Source organism: Ornithorhynchus anatinus, chromosome 2 (assembly GCF_004115215.2).
Source record: "Ornithorhynchus anatinus isolate Pmale09 chromosome 2, mOrnAna1.pri.v4, whole genome shotgun sequence".
In the NCBI taxonomy this organism is placed as follows: Eukaryota; Metazoa; Chordata; class Mammalia; order Monotremata; family Ornithorhynchidae; genus Ornithorhynchus; species Ornithorhynchus anatinus.
This window is the reverse complement of record NC_041729.1, coordinates 19,916,776-19,940,664: the sequence shown is the minus strand read 5'-3', so window position 1 is coordinate 19,940,664 and position 23,889 is coordinate 19,916,776. Positions and strand designations below refer to the sequence as shown.

The 23,889-nt window shown below is 41.6% G+C and overlaps 2 protein-coding genes across 9 annotated transcripts in view; one reads left to right on the top strand and one right to left on the bottom strand.

Moving 5' to 3' along the window:
* The window catches only part of ATXN2 (ataxin 2), an 87,168-nt gene extending 71,916 nt beyond the window's left edge, over positions 1 to 15,252 (top strand). For 4 of the 7 annotated variants that reach the window (XM_029058482.2, XM_029058481.1, XM_029058479.2 and 1 more), the window contains 5 exons: positions 3,741 to 3,794; positions 10,414 to 10,559; positions 12,029 to 12,256; positions 13,820 to 13,988; positions 14,717 to 15,252. In XM_029058482.2, coding sequence (XP_028914315.1) covers positions 3,741 to 3,794; positions 10,414 to 10,559; positions 12,029 to 12,256; positions 13,820 to 13,988; positions 14,717 to 14,745 — 626 coding nt within the window. In that variant the 3' untranslated portion in view covers positions 14,746 to 15,252. Of the gene's footprint in view, positions 1 to 1,668; positions 2,173 to 3,740; positions 3,795 to 10,413; positions 10,560 to 12,028; positions 12,257 to 13,819; positions 13,989 to 14,716 lie in introns of those variants that run through there. The other 3 variants (XM_029058483.2, XM_029058484.1, XM_029058485.2) reach the window with 2 other exon arrangements.
* A 1,357-nt stretch (positions 15,253 to 16,609) lies between these two features.
* SH2B3 (SH2B adaptor protein 3) overlaps positions 16,610 to 23,889 on the bottom strand; it is a 92,337-nt gene continuing 85,057 nt past the window's right edge. For both annotated transcript variants that reach the window (XM_029057566.1, XM_029057567.2), the window contains exons 7-8: positions 23,640 to 23,811; positions 16,610 to 21,082 (exon numbers count right to left, since the gene is read on the bottom strand). In XM_029057566.1, the coding sequence (XP_028913399.1) occupies positions 20,769 to 21,082; positions 23,640 to 23,811 (486 nt within the window). In that variant the 3' untranslated portion in view covers positions 16,610 to 20,768. The remainder of the gene's footprint in view (positions 21,083 to 23,639; positions 23,812 to 23,889) is intronic.

Below are 23,889 nucleotides of genomic sequence, written 5' to 3'. Positions count from 1 at the left end.
GATTAAAGACTTGCCACAAGTCAGTTCAGCATCTCTCACTAGTTCTAATCTAATTTAAACTCTCATTTTGAAAAGAATTCACTCAGGTAGACTCTCATTGCCGGGTCCACCAGCCATCCCAGATTAGTGGGAACTACACCACCACATGATTGATAAACCTTTCCTAGCCTTCTCAGAAGTTTGTGAATACAGATAAAATGCCAAAAAATGGGAGCAGAGTAAAAGTCTGGCCCAAGCAAAAACATGTTGGGGGTGGAAACCTACCATTTTGAGAATCATCCCTAGTTTTGTTTGGGTTTAGATCTTGAGTTGTTTGATTTAATTTTTCTGTAGAGAATAGTTGCTGCATCTCCTTTTAGCTATTCTGCTGCACCAAGTTTTCACAACGGAATTATGCTGCTTCAGTCAGTTCTTTGTTTTGCTGCAAGCAATTTTACATTTTTCTCCTTGTGAATGTTTTTAAAATGTCAAAAAGTCAAACTCAGCTGCGCCCTGAAACAAGGCAGAATCTTTATTGTAGTGTCTTGTGAGTGTGAAAGCAGTTTGCCATAATTATCACTGATTGAATTATTAAAACATTTTATGAAACACAAAGTTTGAACTGCTCTCAGTACGAAAGTATTTTTTGAGAGCTGTAGTTGATCTGAAACCGAATGCATTTGCTAGTTAGGTTTGCTCCTAAATATCTAGACCATCATTAGACTCAGAGCACAAGACTACTCGGTTACCTTTCCAGATTCCTAGATATGACCTCAGTTTCCTGCATTTTTAGTTTTTTGGGGGTTTTTTCTTTTGCATTTAAGAAGGCTGTTTTGACCCTATGGGAAATAGAGGCTTTCAATGACATTTCCTCTTGTAACTCGTCCCTGATTTTTATCAAAGCCATTTTAGGGATTTGTTTTTAAAGAAGTGGCAGATTTGTGTCACTCGATCTGCCATGCACAAGACTTCCTATACTACTGCTCTGTGGGTAAGTGTCTTGGCACCATCCTTGGGATGGATGTACTCTTTGCATAAATTACGGATGTTGGTCTTCTTGTGGTAATTTTATGGGTTGTGAAAATACTGAGGTTTTTTTTTAAACTCTCCCAATCTTGTGATGATTATGGTCAACCAGTAGCCCATATACTGTCATTTTGGTTTACCCATATGCATTTAGTGTTTCAGTGACACCTTTTTTTAATGTAGCCGAGTCCTAGTCATTTTTTGTGGGATGACAGATATTTCCCGAGTGAGGTCTGGGTTCTTTTAGAATCTAGTCTTGGCTTGTGCGAAACCATTAGTTTCCATTATTATACCTTCCACTTCCACGTTTCGGGAAGCACTGAAATGAGCGTTATGTTGTTGAGAGATGGTAAGGCCTCATACGTCGATGTTTATTATCTTAGTCATCTTGAGAGCATGCATCATCCTTCTTTAATGCTAGCTTCACTGAAACCTGGCTTATAAATTTTTCATCAGCTCAGCTCAATAAATTAACAATTAATAAATGTATTATTAACTTGTATAATACATTGTTGTTTCATCTCAATTCATGCACACCATATTTAAAAAAATAAATTGTCGACATTGAGACAACATGCTTCTTTCAAGTAAAGTGTTTATGATATGTGATTTATGTGTTTTGAAAATTGGCAGACACTAGTGTTGGTTTTGCATTTCTTGTAGGTGGTACGGAATTGGAATTTTGTCCTGAACTAACTTAAAACTGCAGTAAGCGGACTATACCAAAATGGGCTGTTGTAGCCTGTTTCTTCATTAGGTGTTACACAGTTTGTGTGGATTTATTTTTCCAGATTTTTGGTGTTAAATACTTGGCTGGAGAGTTTTGAGGCTTGTAAATTATTGGTATGTGCATTATGATTTATTGAACATTTCTGGAATACACTTCATGGAATAAGATCTGAACTTTCAAGTTGAACTTGCCAATACTTTTGGAAGTAGCTGTTTCCAAGTACTGATGCTCATGGGAGTATCATTATAGTACTGTGCTGCTAAAGTACATCTTTCTTAATAGCATTCACTTAACTGCTCAGTTGTTTCTGTCTATTTGAAGCTACCCATAAAAAATTTTTAGTGTTCCTTAGTGACAAGAGAATGTTACTTACTAAATATGATTTGGTTTTTAGCAATTTGAATTTAAACCTTAATAAAGTAATATTTGGGTCAAGATTTTTTATGATAGAGTTATTATTATTAGGTGTTGTGTGTTTTGGGTTTTTTTTAAATCAGCCATCTCTTCTATGTTCTTTCAGTCCTGAAACACTCTTGGAAATAATCAGTTTCCTCCTCATTGTCACATTTCATGTGTTAAATATTACCACAATAGGTTCGCCATTGAATCCACTGCAAGTTATTTAAGTAGTCCCTAAAAGACAACAAATCCTGTAAAATCAACCGGTAGTGTGCTTGTGAAAATACAAGAGAGTACATGATCCCTGTCCTCCAGGAGCTTACAGTCTAGTGGAACTAGTGGCCTAGACCTGCATAAACGTGTAAGGATTTGGTTGAATTTTTAAGTTAAAAGTCAAAAGTTTTGTGGTATAAGACAGCCCGTTATATGCCTTCTTCCCTTCTCTGCTGCCCTGAATTTTGAAAATGTAAATTGATCCATATTCTCTTAGGATCTGTTTCAGGAGTGCCATGTTTAAATGATTAACTTTATCCTCAGTAAGAGTTGTAGATTCATAATGTAAAGACCTAAGAGATGAGGCTTTTAGTAGAACTATTTAAAAACAAATTTAAAACATACCCATAGGCGATGCCAAGTAGAGTATGGAAAACAAAGTAATGGAAACCAATTTAATTAACAGCTATACGACTTTTGTTTGAACTGTGCAAGAATCCTAGGGATATTGGCCCTGAAACGTACGGGCCCAAGTGTCCAATTTACATCACCTGCCAGCCGTGTTCTCTTTACTTTAATAGACTATTGGGGTAGGATCACTGTTTTGACAGTTGAATTCCTTTGTTCTCCATGCCGATTAATTATGCTTTTGACTGGTTGAAATACTTTGCTGAACAATTAATCTGTCAATCTGTTGCGTAAATTCTAGATCATTTCTTACTTTGCAGTTCTTTTCCTTGAAACCTTGACAGTGACTCCCATTTTTCCCTTCATCCCCTTAGACTTGCCCCTTTCACTCCCAGAAGAGTTTTTTTTTCTTTCGCAACATTTGATACTTTCTCCTACATTATCTTCCTCAGTCTCTGTCTCTCAATTAATTTTGATAGACTTTACCCTCCTGTAAGTAGCTTTCAGGGAGTATTAGTTCTTAAGCAAGAAACACTAAAGATTCCTATGAGCCTTCAAGACATTCAGAATTGTTAGTTTTATTAATAATGTGGTACCAAGTTTGAATTGTGTGTTAAGAACCTAGACCAGTTTGTTTAAAATTCTGTAGATAAGTAACTTGGTTGCTTTTGATTCAGTACTTTCACCAAACTTCTTCAGTAGAATGCTGTGATAATGTAGTAGTTATTAATTGCATTAATTTGAATTAGCAAGCCATTATGTGGACCTTTGTGCCCCCCAAACAGAAGAAAATTAACTGCTGGGGCAGGATCATTTTCCTTCAGTTAATTAAAAACATTTTAAAATGTTGAGCATCAACAACAACATCAGAAGGAATTCTGCATGAAAAAAACTTCAAGAAAATGATTAAATGTCAACCTTTCCAGAAAATTGGGAAAGTGCACACCTCAAAAGGCTAATTTACCTTTCTATTTCCCAAATTCAGCATGTCCCAAATTACCATACAACAAGGAGACAGGCCCTTCTTTCTACTTTGCCAGTGAGTAGGGTTTTTTATTTTAATTTTAATTGTAAAGTAAATCACTTTTTAAAGAATATATGTTAAATGAGTAGATGAGTTGAATAACACTTCCTTGTACCAGATAAAAAACAGTTTGAAAGTATATAAGTGAACAGTTTTGTCAGAAGTTGGACTAGTAGAGAAATTGTTTAATTCATATCTGTTTACTGAGCAAACCTTTATAGCTATATCCAGAGTGAGAAGCATAGTTCTTGTTGGGAGTTTCCACGCTTGATGAATATCTGTCTTTTGTCTTGAAAAAGAAATGTAGAGTCAATTTTTCATTTTTTGACTAAACTGAGAAATTAAGAATCCTCACCAGTGAAAATATCAATTTGGTTTTGCTTCTACCAGAGTATCTTGTTTATAAAAAAAAAAGTCATGAAACTTTCAGCTTTATTCTGGGTGATCAGCAGTCTTAAAGGAACAGAACATGCAGTATTTATTTTTTAACATTTTAAAAGCCTTTGCTTTTTTAATGAGGGAAAACCAAGTCAGAGCTTATAGCATAATTAAATAGCTAGGGAAAATAGCAGTCTTGAAATGGATTGCAATCAAATGAGAATAAAATATTCAGTTAGATTGGATTCAGTCTACCAAGAGCTGACCAAAATTAATTGAAGAGGGGGAGCTTTGCCTAGCAGCCATATTTATAGCTTTAGAGTAGATAAGGATAGCAAAGGCCACCCAGAACCTAAAATGAGTGCTTTAAAAAAGAGAAAGAAAAGAGATTGCTCTCTGCAAATGAAATTACAGGCTTTTTTCCGAGGCATTTAGAAACAGGCTGCCAAGCATATTTTCTATATTCACAGACAGCTCTTTCAAGATGAAAAGGTTTACACCCTTATCACTCTCTTGGAAATGCTGAGAGCATTATTTTATTATTTATCTGACTTCATTGTATGGGATACCTAATTTTAAAGCTATTCCTTTTACTCTGGTGACCAAATGATTTTGAAATGGTTTGAATGCCAAATGTTTTTCAACCTGTGTGTTCATGAACATATTTTTCTCATCTCCCATTGGAGAACTTATGGTATTTTTACGAATTATAGTGTGGCCTGGTATCCCAGAATTGAAATGATAAAGCAGTTCATGGAGTGTACATTCATGAATGTGGTTCCAGGAAATGTTAACAAATTTAATCCTTTAATAGATCTTCGTTAAAATGGAGTCTTACTGTGTGTATATATGGTCTTTTAAGAGGGAAACTATGTAGTTATATTATGTGAAATAAATTGTTGGTTCTCTGCTTAGTTATTATTCAAATTGAGGTCTTAAATGTAGTTATCCTCACCATTTTACTGTCTCTGGGAGTAGTCTGGAGCCATTTTCTGGTAAGTAGCTTCAAAGGTCACAAATCCATGAATCATACTTAGCATTAACCTTCTGATTCAGAAAATTTCAGTAGTCCTTTGTTTTGTTTTGGTTTTTTTTTTTTTTTTAAGAAAGGGAATTCAAGTGAAATCCCATTACAGTGAAATTTACTTCAGTTGGGATCAGTTGGTTGTACCAGATACTTATGTGAAATGAAGCTCAAAACAGTTAAAAATGATAAAAATGCAACCCTATGATTCTAATGCTATTCATTAAGCGCTTACAAAATTGGAAGCACTGGGGTCGATTAAACATCATCAAACTGGACACACAGTCCCTTTCTCACACAGGGCTCACAGTGTAAGAACAATAAAACCACAGAAATTGGCCATGTCTGAGCCGAATCTCAGCAGAATGAAAAAAGTGTCGTGAAATCCTTGTGAATGAAAATAGCCCATCTGATTTATAGAGCCTTTATGTGATCCCTGTGAGGAATGGAGCTCTTCTCTGTGAACTGAGGGGCTGTCTTACAGAAGATTGACAGGCATCAATCAGAGCGCAGTCCTCTCCATCCAAACCAGGGTCCATCTCCCTGTTCATAATCCAAGATCCTGAACAGCCTTCTCTCACAGAAAAACTGTGCTGAGACCATCCCCCACTACTGGGGTTATTATGAAGCTGAAGTTCACAAAGTAATGAGGTTCAGAAGAATCGGTTGTCAGTTTTAACATTTATGGAACTGGAAGTGTATTGAAGTTAAGGGAAAATAACCATTACTTTCAGGCCATATTTAACGTAATGAGTCCTATACAATAAAGATGTATGCATCGGATTTCACTTGAATCTCTTTTTGGTGTTACTGAGTTAACACCATTGGAAGATTGCTAATTCTAACTTTCTCTGCCAATTCTTTTTTCCTCCATCATGTCCAAGCCATGTTGTTGTGACTAGCCTGCATGTACCATCATTTCGTTATCCCTTCCAAATAAATTTCAATTGTCCTCTTTCCTTTATTCCTTAATTCAAAATTGAATTTATAAGGATTGTTTAAAAGGGATAAATTGTGTGTTTGTGTGTGTGTGTGTGTGAGAGAGAGAGAGAGAGCTGTGTGATCTCTCAACTTTTGCATCCAAGGTCAAAATGGCAAACCTAAAAATTAAGTAACTTTATATCAAGAAAATGGCTTGATTAGCCAATTGAACAGTTCCTTTTGTTTTGCTAATAATGTTAATATATAGATTTGACCTATGACAAGTTGACTAGTATCAGGGAGAATGAGCCAGTTGTGCTTACAAGAAGCTGAACTATATAGAGAAGCAGCGTAACTCAGTGGAAAGAGCACAGGCTTGGGAGTCAGGTCATGGGTTCGAATGCCGCCTCTGCCACTTGTCAACTGTGTGACTGTGGGCAAGTCACTTAACTTCTCTGTGCCTCAGTTGCCTCATTTGTAAAATGGGCATTTAGATTGTGAGCCTCACGTGGGACAACCTGATGACCCTGTATCTACCCCAGCGCTTAGAACAGTGCTCTGCACATAGTAAGCGCTTAACAAATACCAACATTATTATTATTATTATCTTGATACATTCATGCTTATAAACCAAGTAGTATTATCCTGTCTTGAAGGGTATCAGGATCAAATTTTCTTGAAGACTTGACCAGAGGGGAGCAAATGATATCAAAATCAACATAAATATTAGGCAACTATAATTTATATTCCCTCTACCCCCACCCCCAAGTTACCACTTCATCGCCTCTGTGTCACATAAACACTTGGGTATTCTCCCCTCACCCCCATTGGACTTGTGTACATATCTTCATGTACCATTGTTTCTTCCTCTCTGTAATTTGTCTTCCCGATTGGATTGTTAGTTCCTCAAGGGCAGAGTTGTGCCTACAAATCTATTATACTCTTCCCCAGCACTTAGTCCAATGCTCTGCACCCAGTAGGTACTCAGTAATCACTCCTGATGGGTTGGTTAATCATTGAATATTTACATCTGCCTGGAATGTTTGTTTCACATTTTGAGGTAGAATATGGGTCAGTTCAATCAGAAATGTTTAGGCAGCACTTCCTATTCACAATTCTGGACCTCCTGGAATTGAAAGTGGTCCTGTAAGAACTGCCTAATTTAAGATCCCCCCAATACATTTTTTTATAAATTTTTTTAATTACTCATTCCGTTTTTATTCTCATTGGATGCATCAGTTGAATGACTTAATTGTGTGACTTGTCTTTCAATATGAAAGATAACTCTGTGCCAGTGGTCTTTTTGGATGTAAAGATGAATGATATAAAGAAACCTGTCCTAAAATACAAATAGGGCTTTAAATATTTTTTGCTTTATTCGGGGTTTGGGGGGCTCTATATTTTGGTTATCAAAAGTGAAATTTTAGCAATGGATTTCAAGGTAGTTTTTTTAGCATTGAAAACATGATTTGCAGAAAATTTCCACATTCACATGCAAATACGCCTTCTCCACCTTCCTCTAACACCATTCTGCATAACTGTTGCAATTGTCTAGCTACATCCACTATGGCACACAACCATCCATACTCTTAGGCAGGCACACACATTCACTCACTCCTCTCCAGGAAAAAAAAAAAAAAGCATTTATAGATATTTGCTATTCTGCTCTTGGATTACAGCACCTGGGACTTGGATCCCTCCAAAAAATACCTCATGGGGTTCTCCTCATAGGGGTATGGATTCAGTTTGTTCATTGAGGAAATAAATGCGTGCCACTTTTTGGATCTGAAAGTAGAGCTGTTTTTATTTCTTACAGAGAAGTGAGTTAGTGTCTGGATTGGCTGCCTTTTCAACTATTTGCACAATGGGCACTCCCAAACAAACTTTTAAATTGAGTTTCATGTGATCTGGGAAGGGTTTAGTTGTTTTACTTGAACAAATGGAAAATACCAAATTTGTTCTTTGTGATCTGAGCCTGATGTTGCAGCAAATAAGATATTTGGAAACGCTTTCAAAGAGACTATTGATAGAAAAATGATCTCATTTGTTTTGGAAAGTGAACTTAGAGCATTTTAAAGCCAAATTTTATTTGAAAATGGAACTCAATGTTTCAGGTATAATTGTAATAAGAATGGGAAGGGTGTTCCAAAGATGAGACTTTTCATGTCAGGTTTTTTTTTTTTTTTAATTCTTTTGTATAGATTCCCAAGAGTCACGTTTACTGCTTGTGATGAAGTTTTTAGCAGGTCTAGTAAAGGAAAAGGAAAGTAAGCCAATTGAATGCACATCAGTTCAGAGATTTGAGTCAAACCATCATGTGTGGCCTGGACAGAATAAGATTACTGAGTCCACCCACCTGACCCTCAATAAGATGGAACTCAATGTGCCTCAGAAAGATCATCTTCTTTTCTATTAAAGAAGAGCTCGCTCCTTTGGAAATACATCTCAGTATGCCTCAATTTTTGTATTAAGGAAGTCCTTTCAGTAACTAGCCAGCAGCCTCCCCGTGTTAATGAATTGTTCATTGACACTGAAACCAGAGCTTGATGGAACTGCTGACCGAAGCCAGCCTCTCTGCTCCATTTTGGTATTCCTCAAACCCAGATGGGAGTCTCCCATCAAGAATCAATCAATCTATGGTATTTATTTAGTGCTTAATGTGTGCAGAGCTCTGTACTAAGCACTTGGGAGAGTACAGATGACGGATGTGCCTCAGTCCTATGACTTCAGGACCAAGAACTTGCCCAGGGGAATTTGATTCTAGTGCTTTTGACTTGTGCAGTGCCACTCGCCCTCTCTCATCCTGCCAGTTGTATTCTCAGTGGGGCATGAGATGCAGCAATCATGCTCTCCTTGTGGCCTATTGCTTCAAAGGATTTACCCTCTGCACAGTATTTCTAGGGGAATGTATGACATTCATTAACTTTTCTCATATCTGAGTTAAAGTTGTCAGGTCCCAAAGATACCTCTGTGATACATAGTTGAAGAAAGGCCGATTGGCACCCCAAAAAGGTTGGCATTTCTTCCCCTGCCATCATTGCATTCTGGTACATACAAATTATGCTACCAAAGTAGAGTGACAGCTTTAAGCGGATGTGCTTTCAGTTCCGTATGTAACAGCTGTAAAACTAATATTCGAATATAGATGGATCAGTTGAATTATCTAAGTTGTCTTCTCACATTTCAGAAGAGTACATGTGGTGTAAAGAGAAGAACGTGTACAAATACTACTTTGTACTCTGCTTCTTATGGCAATCAAAATTGGATTTATATTAATGGTCTAAATAAAATTGTAATTGAAAACCATTAATTTCTTCTGTTAATGGTTTTCAAAACTGCTGCCTTTTGGGGGAGTGGGAAACTGAACGATTAGCCCACTTAGTACCAAAACAAACCGGTACAAAAACTCACCAAGGATTGCCCTTTTGGCTTCTTTAGCAATCTGAGATTTTTATTTTAATCTTCTCATTGGATTTCCTTATTCATAAACTGCAGCCCCAAACCCCAAGCTCAAAGTGCTGCCAGTTTTGGATGGTAGAATTTATTTTTCTCTAAGTAATCTCATTTCATTTCATACTAAAAAGCAATATCTTCTGAAGCAGCAGCCAAGAATCTTACCAAACAGCAAGAAGTGCTTCTGTTTCAGCGGAAAGAGGTTTTTTTTAAAATCATTGAACTCTAGGAAAAAAGCAACAACAAACTATTTCTTCTTGAACTTTGGTTCAAATGCAGATCTCCAACTTCGAAACTGTGGCACTTTTGGTGCTGTCACTTTATAACATGTGGGCATCATATGCACCTACATGAAGGTCATGTATACTGACTGCTGTAACCAACTCCAGAACAGTAGCATGGTGAGGTTAGCTAGATGAAGGCCTAGAAATGGGTGGATGATTTTGGGGTTTGAATTAAAATGTTCATAGACGCCTGTTCCTAGGGGTGTATATAAGTGACTGTATGCTTGCAATGCTTATTTTTCCTAGGACTCCTTTATATCCAGTTTAATTACTTAATTTCCAAGCAATAGCTAGTGTTACTTTCAGAATGCTTCAAAATGCAATTTCCTCACTGGTAATTCAAATGTTAGTGAAATTCAGCTGTTTATATAGCTCTCTTTTGGTTTTTTCCCCACTAAAGTATGGTTAGTTTCCAGAAACTAGCATGAGACTTGAGGGAAATAGAGATTCAAAATAGCCAAAGTTCATCAAAATGCTTAGACCAGTAGTCACAACTCAGCTACTGTGAGCTTTAGAGTAGTTCAGATCATTACATAAATCAATTGTCATAGTCTTTCTTTTTTCTCCTTTTTAGTTTCCACTGGTTCGCTCGCTCAACAATATGCCCATCCTAATGCCACCCTACACCCACATACTCCACATCCACAGCCTTCTGCCACCCCAACGGGACAGCAACAGAGTCAACATGCTGGAAGTCACCCTGCTCCCAGTCCCGTACAGGTAAGGAGAGAAAGCAAGGCAAGTTCATGAACTCCAAGTCCCAGAACTGGTTTTAGGTATCTTTGCTTGGAACAGAAATAGGATGGTGATCAACTTCCTTAGCCGTATTGAAAACCAGTGTCAAAAATTCTAGGTTAAACCCAGGAGTCTATGAAGGCCTTTCCTTTCCTACTAATGCTTTTGAATGTGAATAACTCAATTGCATTCCCTCATCAGTTTGGGATAGATAGGAGATTGTTATGACTTGGTTCTTTAAAACATGATTCTAGAGCACAAAGGCCCTAGGGCCATTTATTACCCTGAAGATATTTTCTGCCTGTACGTCTCTCTCCTTGGGGGATGAAAACCATACGTACATTCATCAGATATTCTAACAATACCTTCCAATGCCCCATTGATCAGTTTTGGAGGGTGCAGTTAAGAAAGCTACATCATAAGGATAGTCTGTCTTGCTGTGGACTTCATAAAGTGAAGATTACTAAATAATAGATAAGTATTGGTTTATTTTCTTGAAATCTAGGGATCTGGAAAAAATTGCCTTCTATTTCATGCATGCTGAGTTAAAGCTGTTTTAGTCAGTATTCAGAAGAGTAAATTCACCAATTGCCCATTGAGGCTAAATTCAGGATGCGGCAAAAATTCCGGTTGCAGGGATCCACCACTTGTCTGCTTTGTGACCTTGGGCAAGTCACTTAACTTCTCTGTGCCCCAGTTCTTTCATCTGCATAATGGGGATTCAATATCTGTTCTCCTTCCTGCCTAGACTGTGAGCCCCATGTGGGATCTGATTATCTTGTATCTATCCCAGCACTTAGTACATTGCTTGGCACCTAGTAAGTACTCAAATAATATTATTATTATAACCATTATCAATATTATTATTTTCTCCCTCCACCTGACCGTGCTTCCGTCTGTCAGGATTGGAAGATGGACAGGCAGTGTGTGTGCTAATTCTGTTGTGATGTTCTCTCCCAAGTGCTTAGTACAGTGCTGTGCACATAGTAAGTACTCAATAAATACAATTGATGGATCCACCCCAGGGGTTGAGAGATCTACCCTAAAGTTAGGCTGCTTCTTGACCGTTTGTAAATGTCCCTTCAAGACCGACACCTTCTTCCTGATCCTCACGAGTGTTTCAGTCAACCAGTGGTATTTATCGAGTGTTTACTGTGTGCGGATCGGTAATGCTAAGCACTTGGAAGAGTACAATACGAAGAGTTGACAGACACATTCTGCAGAGATTTGAGGAAGAAGCAGAGTATGGCTCCTGCTTCCTTGGCTTTTTGGATTTTTCCCTCCTTGCTCCAGCAGAGAAAGCTAGTCCCACAGGTTGGGATAGGCTGAGCAAAGAGAGAGGATTTTAACTTTTTGAGTACCTTAAGAGCTCTGCAAAACACACTTCAATTGATTTCATTTTTTTCTTGAGCAAACTGATTCTTCAGTAATTCTTCTCTCCTGTTATTTTGTAGCACCATCAACACCAGGCTGCTCAAGCACTTCATCTGACAACCCCACAGCAGCAGTCGGCCATTTATCATGCTGGTCTTGCACCAACCCCACCTTCCATGACCCCGGGTTCAAATACGCAGTCTCCACAAAATAGTTTCCCAACAGCACAACAGACAGTCTTTACGATTCATCCTTCTCATGTTCAGCCTGCATACACCAACCCACCACACATGGCTCATGTACCTCAGGTAAACTAACTTTAACGAACTTTCTGAAGACAGGGTAGAATACCAAGGATAATCAACGAGGAACCAGTCACTTGCCAGGCCAGACACCCCCCGCCCCCCCAACCTATAAAGTGATATTTTGCCTTTTGCCCGGCAACACTTCCACCTCTCAAATGTATGTGATCTAGCCATCCAAGAACCTTGTGTGCTTTTGTAATGGGATAGAGTTGTTTGCTAGTAGTAAATGCATTCATGTTTCCATAACTGACCTCCACTACAGGAATACTTCTGACTCTGAAATGCAGCATGTTTCTTCCTTCTTTTCCTATTAGCTTTATTTTCCTTCACAGTATCTGAGCTATAAATTTAAACAGTCATGGGGAACTACACATTCCCAACTCCCCTACCCCGGATGACTATCCTGGGCATATCTGCTTGAAAATTTGGACCTGAACTAAAGAAAGTCTTCTCTAAATTGATCGCATAGTCATTTGAATTTGGTTGCACTCTATTTTGCCACATTCAAGGGGATGGGGCTATTTGAGTGTTGTTACAGTGAACAAGAGTGGAGGAGAGGGGTGAGCACAAAGGTGTTTATTTTCTTTCAGGATATAGGGAAGGCAGGATGAGCAGCACTGTAAGAATACTGACTCGAATTTTAAGAATGTGTGTTAAATTTCTTAGATTGCTAGTGCACTGGGAGGAGAAAAAGTTAAAATGAATGGAGTACCTTTTGAATTTGTCTAGGTAAAGAGCTGTAACTTTAAAAAAAAAAAAAATTCACATGGGTTCAGAAGAATGCAATCAATTGGATTTTGCCCCTTAATCCTCAGAGTTGGGATTTTTTTGTTTCTAATGCTAATATTTGGATTCAGTACTGAAATTTTGAGTAAATTGTTAGGGTTTTCTTGCCTCTCTCTTAAAGGGAATAGCCTGAATAGGTCCTTCTCTTCATCTTGAAAATAAAAACACAGCCAATTACTCCCAACTGTATGTGCCCATGGAGTTTGGGTAGAGACCAGAACTCACGGTTAATACTGAAGCCACGATTTGGTTATTAACTTTTAGCCTCCTAGCCTACCAAACATTTTACTTGCTTAGAATCCTGGAAAATGAATTCATTTCATCTCCTTTATTTCCCTGGCTGCCTTTTTTGATAGAAATGTTAGTGTGCAAGGAAATGGTCTAAAAGCAGGGAGCAGAAATGGGGAGGAAGAAATGTATGCTACCTAGCTAAATTCTCACACAGCTTCTGAAGAAGCTTCCATCTTGAGGAGGGATGTTGACCGTAAAGCACTGTATGCACCCATGAAAAGAGGCACCGTTTTAACTCTGAGAAGTAGACGTACTACATTTGGGCCTTTGCTTCTAAGTTTGGCATGCTAAAGCCAATTATTTATGCCCAGGGCTGGAACATGTTTGCAAATCCATCTGATCGTTGAAAAATAGGGAGTGTGCCTGGAGAACGCGGGTCAGAGTCAGACGTAATACTCCCCTTCAGACTCCAGCATAATGGGAACACGGTCGACGTGTTGTTGAAGCCAAAGATGTTGTCTGTTTGCGTAAAAGAGCTCTTTGTTTCAGGCTCATGTACAGTCAGGAATGGTTCCTTCTCATCCAACTGCCCATGCTCCAATGATGCTAATGACGACACAGCCACCTGGCGGGCCCCAAGCCGCTATCGCTCCAAGTGCACTACAGCCCATTCCAGTCTCGACAACAACGCATTTTCCGTATATGACGCACCCTTCAGGTGAGGCGTGTGTGGGTAGAGATTGGTCTTGCCCGAAAGCATTCAGCTCTGGCATTCAACGGCAGGGCGAATGCTCTGAAGCTCAGTGAGGTTTGAAAGGTAGCGTTGTAGCTAGTCAAGGTGTCATACGGGAACTAGCTTGAGAAGGAGCACGTTTTCTATTCAGCTGATGTGTACTTTCTAACACTGACCGAGGGTAGGGCAGAATTTTTCTTTTTGATTTTTAAATCATTTGGTCTGGGTGGATTGCCAGAACAGGGTTTGAATGCAGGGAAGTTGTTGAAGGTCAAGTATCAGAAAGGGCTGTGTGTGTTTGATGCGTAACTGATTTTAGGTGTGGTAGCTGTATATAGCGTATTCCCTGGAAAAGATTGTAAAATCCCCAAATTGTACTCTGATATTTAGTGGCAGCTGTGGCGTAATTTCACAGTCTTAACTTGGTAAATCCAGTACGTACTAATTGGTTGGGGGCGGGGGGGCGGAGAAGCTCTGATTTTTTTTTTCCCCTGAGGGCCAGGTAAATCTTCCTAGGAGTATTCTTTAATCTGGATATTTGACCAGTTTGAATTTTTCCCCTTAGTTCAAGTAGGAGGGAAATGATGAATTTGATCTAAGTTTTTAACCAAATTGCCAAAGAACAGTGTAGTGTAGTGCCGGTTGCCAAGACGTGGGCTGAATGTGTGGTTTTGCCAGGCTGCTATTTATATATCCCCTTTTCTTTTTTACAGTTCAAGCCCACCACCAACAGCAGTTGTAAGGCTGCCCTGGAGGAACCCAAAGGCCAAATTCCCTCCTCCCTTCTACTGCTTCTACCAACTGGAAGCACCGAAAACTAGAATTTCATTTATTTTGTTTTAAAAAAAACATTGATTTCTTGTAACACCCAATAGGAATGCTAACAGGTCACCTTGCAGTGGGAGAGATTTGGACTGAGTAGAGGCATGTAGGAACTTGTGGGCTATTCCATAATTCCATGCACTGTATCAGAGTCCTGCAAGTGCCCCAATGCTGCTTGCTGAAAACTGGAAGTTATTTATTTTTTAATGACCCTTCAAAGTGATGAACTCATCAGCTAGCAAAAGAAGTAACAAGAGTGATTCTTGCTGCTATTACCGCTAAAATCAAGACTTGGAGAGCCCTTTTACTTCTAACTAAACTTGAAACAGATTCAGTCAATTCTTATCAAACTCTTGGATTATTATTTATAAATCAAGTTTGATGAGGTAATCACTGTCACCAGACAGTGGTGTAACTTTTAAGTTAAGAAAAAAAAACTTTTACTTTGTAGATAATATAAAATAAAAACTTTAAAAAAAATTAAAAAATAAAAAAAGTTTTAAAAACTGATCCATGGTACCGTGTGTATATAAATTTAAGTGCTTGCCGAGTTTAATGTACTAGAAATTATGGGGTGGATGATTTACTTTGTTTTGGAAACCCAAATTTTAGATGTTAAATAATTTGCTTCTATCACCTCTAGGTACCATTCAGTCTTTCAATCTAATCTTTTCATGTCACCTCTACTTATACTGAAATAATTCCGAGCAGTTTCACCTGGGCCATTTTAGGATGGGTTGGTGGGTTCACTAAAAGGAAGAAGCTGTCCAGTATCAGACAGGAGCCCGTGACACCTAACTGATGGGATGTTGGGCGGGCATGGGGGTAGAGACAGGGAGGGAGCGTTCCACCAAGTTAGCGTAATGTTGTAATAATGAGAATTAAGCACCTACTATGTGGAAAGAACGGTAATAAGCACTGGGGGTGGAGGGGTTGAGGGGGGAGACTGAGAGGTGTAGGATATTTCCCCCCACCCCAGTCCCCATGGGGCTAACTACCCACAAGTCACGACTGTAAGCCTGTCAAACGCAGGGACTGTATCTGTTGCCGACTTGTTCATTCCAAGCGCTTAGTACAGTGCTCTGCACATAGTGCTCAATAAATACTATTGAATGAATGAATGAAGGATAGAAGAAGGGTCTCCGAGCAGACACGTAAAGAAAGATGAAAGCATAAAACAGGAGACAGGGATGACAGACAATAGGACAGGCTGAAGGCCGGCACTGTGGTTAGAGGAGCGGAGTTTCCAGGGCACCTCGTGGCTCGGTCCACGCGACAGGAGTCACAGCTTCAGCCAAAGCCACAGCCTTCGCCGATGTTCTAAATTCTGAAAAGGCCACATGGGGCAAGCAGGGTGCGATGGGAGTCTGGAGGGCATGGTGGGGGGCAGCTCCTCTCCTGGCCAGCAGACTCCAAACTGGTCAAGCCGAGCAGCTCGCTTTTTCATAGACTCGATGGCATTTAGCAAAGCAAGGGAACCTATTTGCTCCCCTACCAATTCCTGATTATTCTCCGGGAAGGGAAGGCCTGTGTAGACAACATATCTCACTAAAAAAGGGTTCATGAAGTGTATTGTGTCTAGTAGTCGTAAATCAAAGGCAGGAATTTCGTTTGCCAGTAGGGGGCACAGGATGACGGGAAACAGTGGAAAGCAGTTTGATGTCTGTTTTTCCACATTAATTAACTTTAACAAATGACATGGAGAGAGCATGAAGGGAGCAACCAAATCTGCCACTTGGGCACCTATTCCTTAAAAAACAAACTAAATAAGGAGAGCCTGCAAATTTGATGACACAATCTGAAAGTTTTTTTTATTCACTTAGCTGTTTTTATACATTTTAGAGCAAAATCTGCATTATTCAAGAATAAGTTACTTGTACAGTACATAAAGAAACAATACATAGAAAATGTCTTCGGTTTAATTACACAAGATGAATTAACTTTCTGTTTTCATAGCTAAAACAAATGAAGTACTTATTCTGACCAAACAAGTGCCGGATTTAAGATGCCTCGTTGTGAAAAGGTCATGAATAATGGCATACACTATCTAGTTACTCTTCCTGTGGCAGGTGTTGGCAGATGTGACATACGTAAGGATTACAAGCTCTGAGTGAAAGCAAGGAGAAGTCTTAAACCATCAGTTAGAATTTAAAGGCCTCGATTGGGAATTTAAAAAAACTGTTATGCAAAAATAGTGTTCTCTGCTCCAGGGTATCAAAAGTGATTGATTTTTTTATACCTTCTCTCTTCCTTAAGGGCCATGAGCTGAATTGCTGGTCTAGAATTTAAGGCAGGTGAGTGAGTGTGTGTGTGTAATTCTTTGATTCTGGCCATCATTTGCTTTCTAAATTGTATCTAGGCCAGATCCAAAAGAGTTATACAAGATAGCTTAGGAGATAGAGGGATTGGGTGAAGGGTTACAGTTAGCTGTCCTCAAATAGGAATGGTTGTGAGTGGCAACATCTGCTTGAGTTGTAGCCACGGGCACAGTGCTTTCTCTAGGAAAATGACCCGTTTGACTTCATGCCAAGTAAGAATCATGTTTTGACAGGAATCAGAAGATAGAAAAGGGCACTGACTGCAGGTGGCTGAAACTGAGGCATGTAAGGCTCCTTGTTGACAGGATCTTTCCCCCAGTTAATTCCCTGTCCAAATCCTTTCAGGCAGTCTGGTGACATGCAGCCTAAAGAAGGTAGGGGAGTGGGGTGGGGCCTTCCCGGGCAAGCAGTCATCTTTGGAATAGCTGCTAGGAAAGGAGGGCCATACCATCAGTTAGTCAGTGGTGTTTATTGAGCACTCGCTAAGTGCATAGCACTGGACTAAGCGCTTGGGAAAGGACAACAGAATTAGTAGACACTTTTCCTGCCCATCACAATGTACCATCATTTACTCTAGTTGGAAATGCTTTGGGAGAAAAAGATGGTAGCAATTTAGTGTTGTCACTCCAAGAATTGAAACAGCCTTTTGTTAGATAATGGTATCTTTTTTATAATCCAAGAGTATAGGATTTTCAGTTGGAGGGGGCACTGTGATCAATGGGGATATGAAAGAGGCCATACCCTCATGCCTCCATCAAGGATTTAGAACTCAAACTGAGCCAAGCTGCTGCGGAAGTTTGCCTCCAGTCCCTCTGGGCCAGTTCTTCATTGGGTTTTCCTGGCCCATGGCAAGATCCACCTTAGGCCGGGCAAGGAAAGCAGCAAACTGAAAAGGCTACACTGAATAGTTGCTGAGGAATGCCAGGGCATGTGTGTTACCTGACCGTTGATCCTGCCAGTGTAGTTATTCATAGCCTTGGATGCCACAGCCCTTAATCAGTGAATATCTGAATAAGAGAAGCAACTAAAATTTAGAAGGGCAGCTTGGGCGGTGCCGGGGGTGGGTGGGGGGGATGGTTTCAACAGAGGCCACCCACTTTTTGAAGCTGTACAAATTTTTTTCTTTGAAAAGGTGCATCATAAAAGTACTTATATTTCTTGATCAGTGGTTGGTAACACTCTCTGGATTTAAGGGGATATGCCTAACAGGACTGCACTTTCTGCAAACTGCTTTCACAATGGGAAAGCAGAATGTTAAGGTTTTTTTCAAGAATAATAGAGGGGTAGAGGGAGGTTTAGTGAGTGCTAAAAAAGCTGAAGGGAGAATGGGCTTGCGGAGGAAAGTGTTCATGAGCAGAAGTAAGATTTCACTGCTGGGGGTGGATGAACAGCTTGGGTTGGGGAGAAAGCTCTGCTGGGCTTCTTTTGGGGACTCCAACCGATTCCCTCTGCCTGAACTCTTCCGTCATTGTGGAAGCCAGGTTACTCCTACCCCTTTTTAGATTTTCAGTTGAGTCTGGCACTGATGGGTTCTGAATGCAGAAAATAAGTTATTACTAACTTTATCAAATGGTGAACATCAAATTACTGGAGCTGTGGTAGGATGAGGAAAGCTGGGGTGTGTAGGAATGCTGTTGACTCTTCATATCCTCCAGATGACAGTCATAATCATAGCACTAAGTACTTAGTAGGGACTAAGCCCTTGAGGTGGATACAAAGTAGTTATAAAAAAAAAAGTTTAGAAGACTTGAAATGTATTCCAAAAAATTCCCACACAATCAAAATTGAGAGCTCCCAAGACACTAGGTCTGTAAGAATGTTCAGTCTCGGCCTCTGTAAACAAGCCTCAATTTCCTAGAAGCAACATCAGGGAGAAGGTGGGTTTGGCCAGTAGCCATTACAAGTTATGTCAGCAGTTGTCCTCAATCCCTGGCACCTGGGTTGCTTTGTCTCTTCTCTGAGAGGGTGAACTTACTCTGTGTGTTACTGAGCTTAAGAAGGAGGAAAGTCTGGTTAATTTATATGGTTTCAGAAGCTTATCGGAACTGCAAGCCATGTTAGTTAAGCCATGACATTACTGAGTGAAAATGAAGTCACTAAATCTAAAATTTTTTTAAAAAAAGATCTTACATGCAATAAATCAGCAGTAATTAGCTTGCCAACAGAAGTTTATTGGGCACTTTCAATACGCTATGTGTCCCTGCTTGCTGTGGTTCTGGCTTCATACCTTCCATTTCAGGTCCAGGAGTTGTACTGATACAATCATGGGATCACTTCTTGCTTCAAAATTTTAACCATTTAGAGAGCTGTGCACAACCCCTACCACTTAGTGAAGCATTTCAAGGGTCAAAAAATTGTCAATTTTTCTTCTCTTCCTACAGCACTCCACATGGCTAATGTAAACCAGAATCCAAGTCTTCGTAAGGCACAAGAGGAAAATTGTTGATTGCTGCCCTCCCCTTACAGTGATTTCTTTAATTTCCCCAAAGAGGTGACATACTTCACTTTTCTATTTTTAAAACAACAATGGGCTGTCCAAAAATTAGAAAGAAACTAAAGTGGTTTTCCTGAGAACTCATTACAAAAAACAAAGGCTCTTCTGGCTTTAAAAACCACAAACTAGTGACATATCATTTGCATAACTATTGTTCTTTTAACTATATAAATAGCATCTGACATCTAAACAGTGCAAAGAGGTGAGCAACAGTTTGGATTTGGTTCTTATACCTAAATCCTGTAAGAAATCATCTGAGGTAAAACGTTTTCAAAAACTTTAAACCTTAGACCTGTGTCTAATATTTTTTTCTGATCATCTAAGAGAAACCCTGCCATGCGGGCTGGTTGTGGGGATGGCCATTAGCTATTTCTTTTTCCCCCAAAATCACTCATACAGGTTTATAGTACAATGGGCAAGCTAAATATAAATTCTTGGGACTTTAGTGTTTCCTGACTCACCTGTAGGAAGTCTTCTTGGGTCGTGGCTGAGTAGGCATGGAGGGAGACTGAATTTAGCCCATTCCCAAACTCTAAAATCCTCTAAGCCCCTTGCTCCTCTGTCAGCATGAACTGCTGGCTCTTTGGGTGCAGCTGTGTCCACTTCCTTGTACATGACTGTGGTTCTCAGTTGCTGTGGAGAGCACAAATAGTAACATCTCCATGCCTCAAGTTAGTCTTTAGTTTCCAGGGAATTGTAGTACATTGGTTCTCTTGGGGTGGTTTTTATCTACATCAGCCCCAGTAAAGATTCCCAAACTTCCTTAAGCTAAAGTAGACTCTCTGAAATGATGAGGGAGGAAGAGGAAGGGGCAAAAGCCTAAAGCCATAGATACCGGCAAGCGAACAGGAACTATATCTGTAAACAGTAATAAGAAAGCTGTGTGATTAACATTTATAACAGGCCCTTTAACAGGCCTAATAGAAAGATCACACCCAAACTGGAGTGAAGAATGTATCACCATCCCTTGAAAAACAATCCCTACCCAGAAGGAAGAAAAGAGAAAGTTACATTCTTATGTTTTGAAAAGAGTTTTGGGATCAGTTTGCATGCCAAACTGTATGTTGCCCCTATCCTAAGCATAAAGTTCGTGTGGGGCAGGGCGCCAGGCCTGTGATGGCATTCATCCTGTCAGAGGGGAGTGTACTGATTCTCGATGGCACGGATACGGCCTCTACTGGGTGAGTCCAGCTCATAGTCTGTGTCCCGTGGCCTGGCCGTGGGCTCTGCTGCTGCTGCTGCTGCTGACTCGCCGTGCCGAAGGCTGCTGGCTAGCTCTGCCGGCGGGGGCACCAGATGGAAGATCTGCTCGGGGGGAGATGATCGAGGCGGGAGGTCCTCCGGGATGTGCATCCGGGGACAACCTGAGGGGCTCAGGTGGGGAAGGCCGAGGTCGGAACTCCAGCGGTGGACGGAGAAGGGAAACAGGACTGTGTTGCTGGAACCTGGGAGGTGAGAGAAGAGATCTGGGAAGTTCTGGTGGACCTGAAGGGTGGTGGAAAACATTAAAGCTAGAGCCTGAGGGGCCCATGACACTGGGAAGACGCCAGAATAACCTTCTCAGGGGGAAGGCCGGCTGCCTGACAGCATTCTTAGAGAAGCTGTGACTCAAAACCAAGTTGAAGATTTAAAAAAAATTAGAATTAGGGTTTAGAATTGCTTTTCTACTCTCCCAGGAGAGCAGGCAGAAGAAATGAGGGTCATCGTGGTTCCTCCCCCCTCCACCACCACCACCCTCCCTCTCTTTTTACCTCCCTGTCCCAACTATAATTCAGTGCTGCCCCTCCTCTTCCCAAGCTGCAAGTCCCCAAGGAAGGGGCACTTCTGGGGGTCATATGACAAATCACCACCTATCACCGAGGCCCAAATCAAATCCAGTCCACCTCCAGCCAGCATCCCTTCTCAGCTGTGGGGGGACTGACTGGAAAAGGGCAGATGGAAGCCTCCAGCTGGCCCATTTCTCCCACTGCAGCTTCTGCCTCCACCTCCCCTCCTCCCCACTACCACGGTCACATCCCTCGGATAAGTGGGCTGGTTGATTTCAGCTGGATGACTGCTAGTAACGAAGTGAGAGAGCAACACTGCAGCCACACTCTGGGCTGCAGAATCGAGCCAGGTGGGGAGCCGCCAAGGCGCCCCTAGGCCTCACCTGGCAGGGTGTGAGGGGGCCCTTCCGGAGGAGCCTTCATCAAAGATTTCCCCACTCCCACAAGCTCCGGGCCGGCCTTTCCGTTCAAAAAGGCAAGTGGAGATTGAAGGTGCACACTGTGCAGATTAGAGGTTCCTTATCTGCCGGTACACCTGTCCTGCCTGAAAGATCCTGAACCCTCACTTCCTCCAGTGCTGGCCAAGTTGGAGCAGCCTGTCTGCTACTGAAGGCAGTGGGAGTAGATTGGAGGTGCCCCCTTCTCATATGCTCCAGGAGGTTAGAGAGGGAAACCCAAAACTCCCCACATGAATTGACTGGACACTCAGGGGAGCTCTAATCCGGCCTGTCTGCTGGCTGAGCTGGGAACAGAGGGGAATGGGGCTGAGGGCAGCCCAGGGACACTTCACCATGACAAACTGCAGCTCCCTTGGCTCCCGCTCCCACTTCTCTCCCTGCCCAGTGAGGAGAAAAGGGCAGTGATTTTCCTGTTCCCATCCTTGCCATGATTGCCCTATGGGCAGCTCAGGGACACCACTTTCTGCCTCCAGTCACCAGGGCAACAGCCCAGGGCTCTCCAGCGACAAAGAAAAACTGCTCTAGGTGGTGGCCGGGGCCTCTCCCAGCACTCCCCAGGCCCATCTCTGTGGGCATTCCGCCAGATGCCCTCTACCTTGGCAGCCTCTCCTGTGCCAACACTCCTATCTCCACAGCTTCTCTTTCCATTGCTCTCAATTCCACCATTTAAAAGATGAGACTTTGTTACGGATCCCATCCGGGGACAGCGGAGAGTCTGTTCTCTGACTGGATTCTGGTTGAGTAGGCAGTCCAATCACATTCTCTGCTCTGGCACCGGGGGCCACCGGCCCACTGCGGTGGAGGTGCGGCCGAAGCTGGGAGCACGTCTTCAGGACCCCAATGCGACTTTGAGGGCTATAGGCCCCTGAAACTCAGCCTAGCCCAACTGCTGCCTCCATCCTTTGAAATCAGCTCTTGACACCCTGACCCTCACCCCTGTCCACATCTCAGTTAAAGCTTTGAGGATAAGCAGCATGGCCCAGTAGAAAGAGCATGGGTTTGGGAGTCAGAGGAACAGGGGTTTGAATCCCGGTTCTGCTACTTGTCTGTTGTGTGAACTTCGGTAAGTCACAACTTCTCTGTGCTTCAGTTACCTTTTCTGTAAAATGGGGATCAAGACTATGAGCCCCACATGGTACATGGGCTGTGTCCAACCTGATTATCTTGTGTTGCCCCTGGGCTTCCCCAGTACACAGTGAGCACTTACCAAATACCATTTAAAAAGAGACAGAGAAAGACAGCTGAGCTTCGAACACCACCCCTTCTCTGACATCACCACAACAAACTGCAGCTCCATTGGACAAATCTGCCACCTCCTCTCCCACCCCCACTTCTCTCCCTGCCTTAGTGGGAGGTGTCATCTGCCCAGTGAGGAGAAAAGGGCAGTGATTTTCCTGTTCCCATCCTTGCCCCTGGCTGTGGTTTAGAGTTCTCTCCCTGCTTTGGACTCACCACCCTCCTTTCTTGTTTTTCCTTATACACAGTACACAGCTTCTTTCTCTAGCCCATTCTGCCTTTACAAATATAGCCCATCCTCCAGCTATTCTCCCTTCTCTTCCCACTGGCCCTCGCTCCTTCCTCCCTCCCGACTCTGATCTGTTTCCCCTCTACTCTGATTCTCGCATGATTGCCCTGAGGATCCTGCAGAAACCATGGGCCAGCCCAGACAGACAAACAGTCTCTTGGATCTAGGGTGGGGATCGAGCCTGTTGTAGCCATTTCTGCTTCCCGCTCGGGGTCCTTCCGCCTAGCTCTACCCAGAGACCATTGCTACTCACCTGGCAGGTGGGAGACAAAAACCACGTAGCTGGAGAGTTTGACGTCGCAGGCGGCTCCGCACTCCAGTGGGATGGGGGATCGTTGAAAGTGGTACAGCATATCCACGATGGAGGGGAAGTGCAGGTGCTGGACTCGGCACTGACCCCACTCCGTCAAGGACAGACGCAGGTGCTGCCAGAGAAAGATGGGCGTCTCAGTGGTGGGTGCTGCTTCCTGAACTCTCCCCCCTCAAGAGGCCTACTAAGTCTC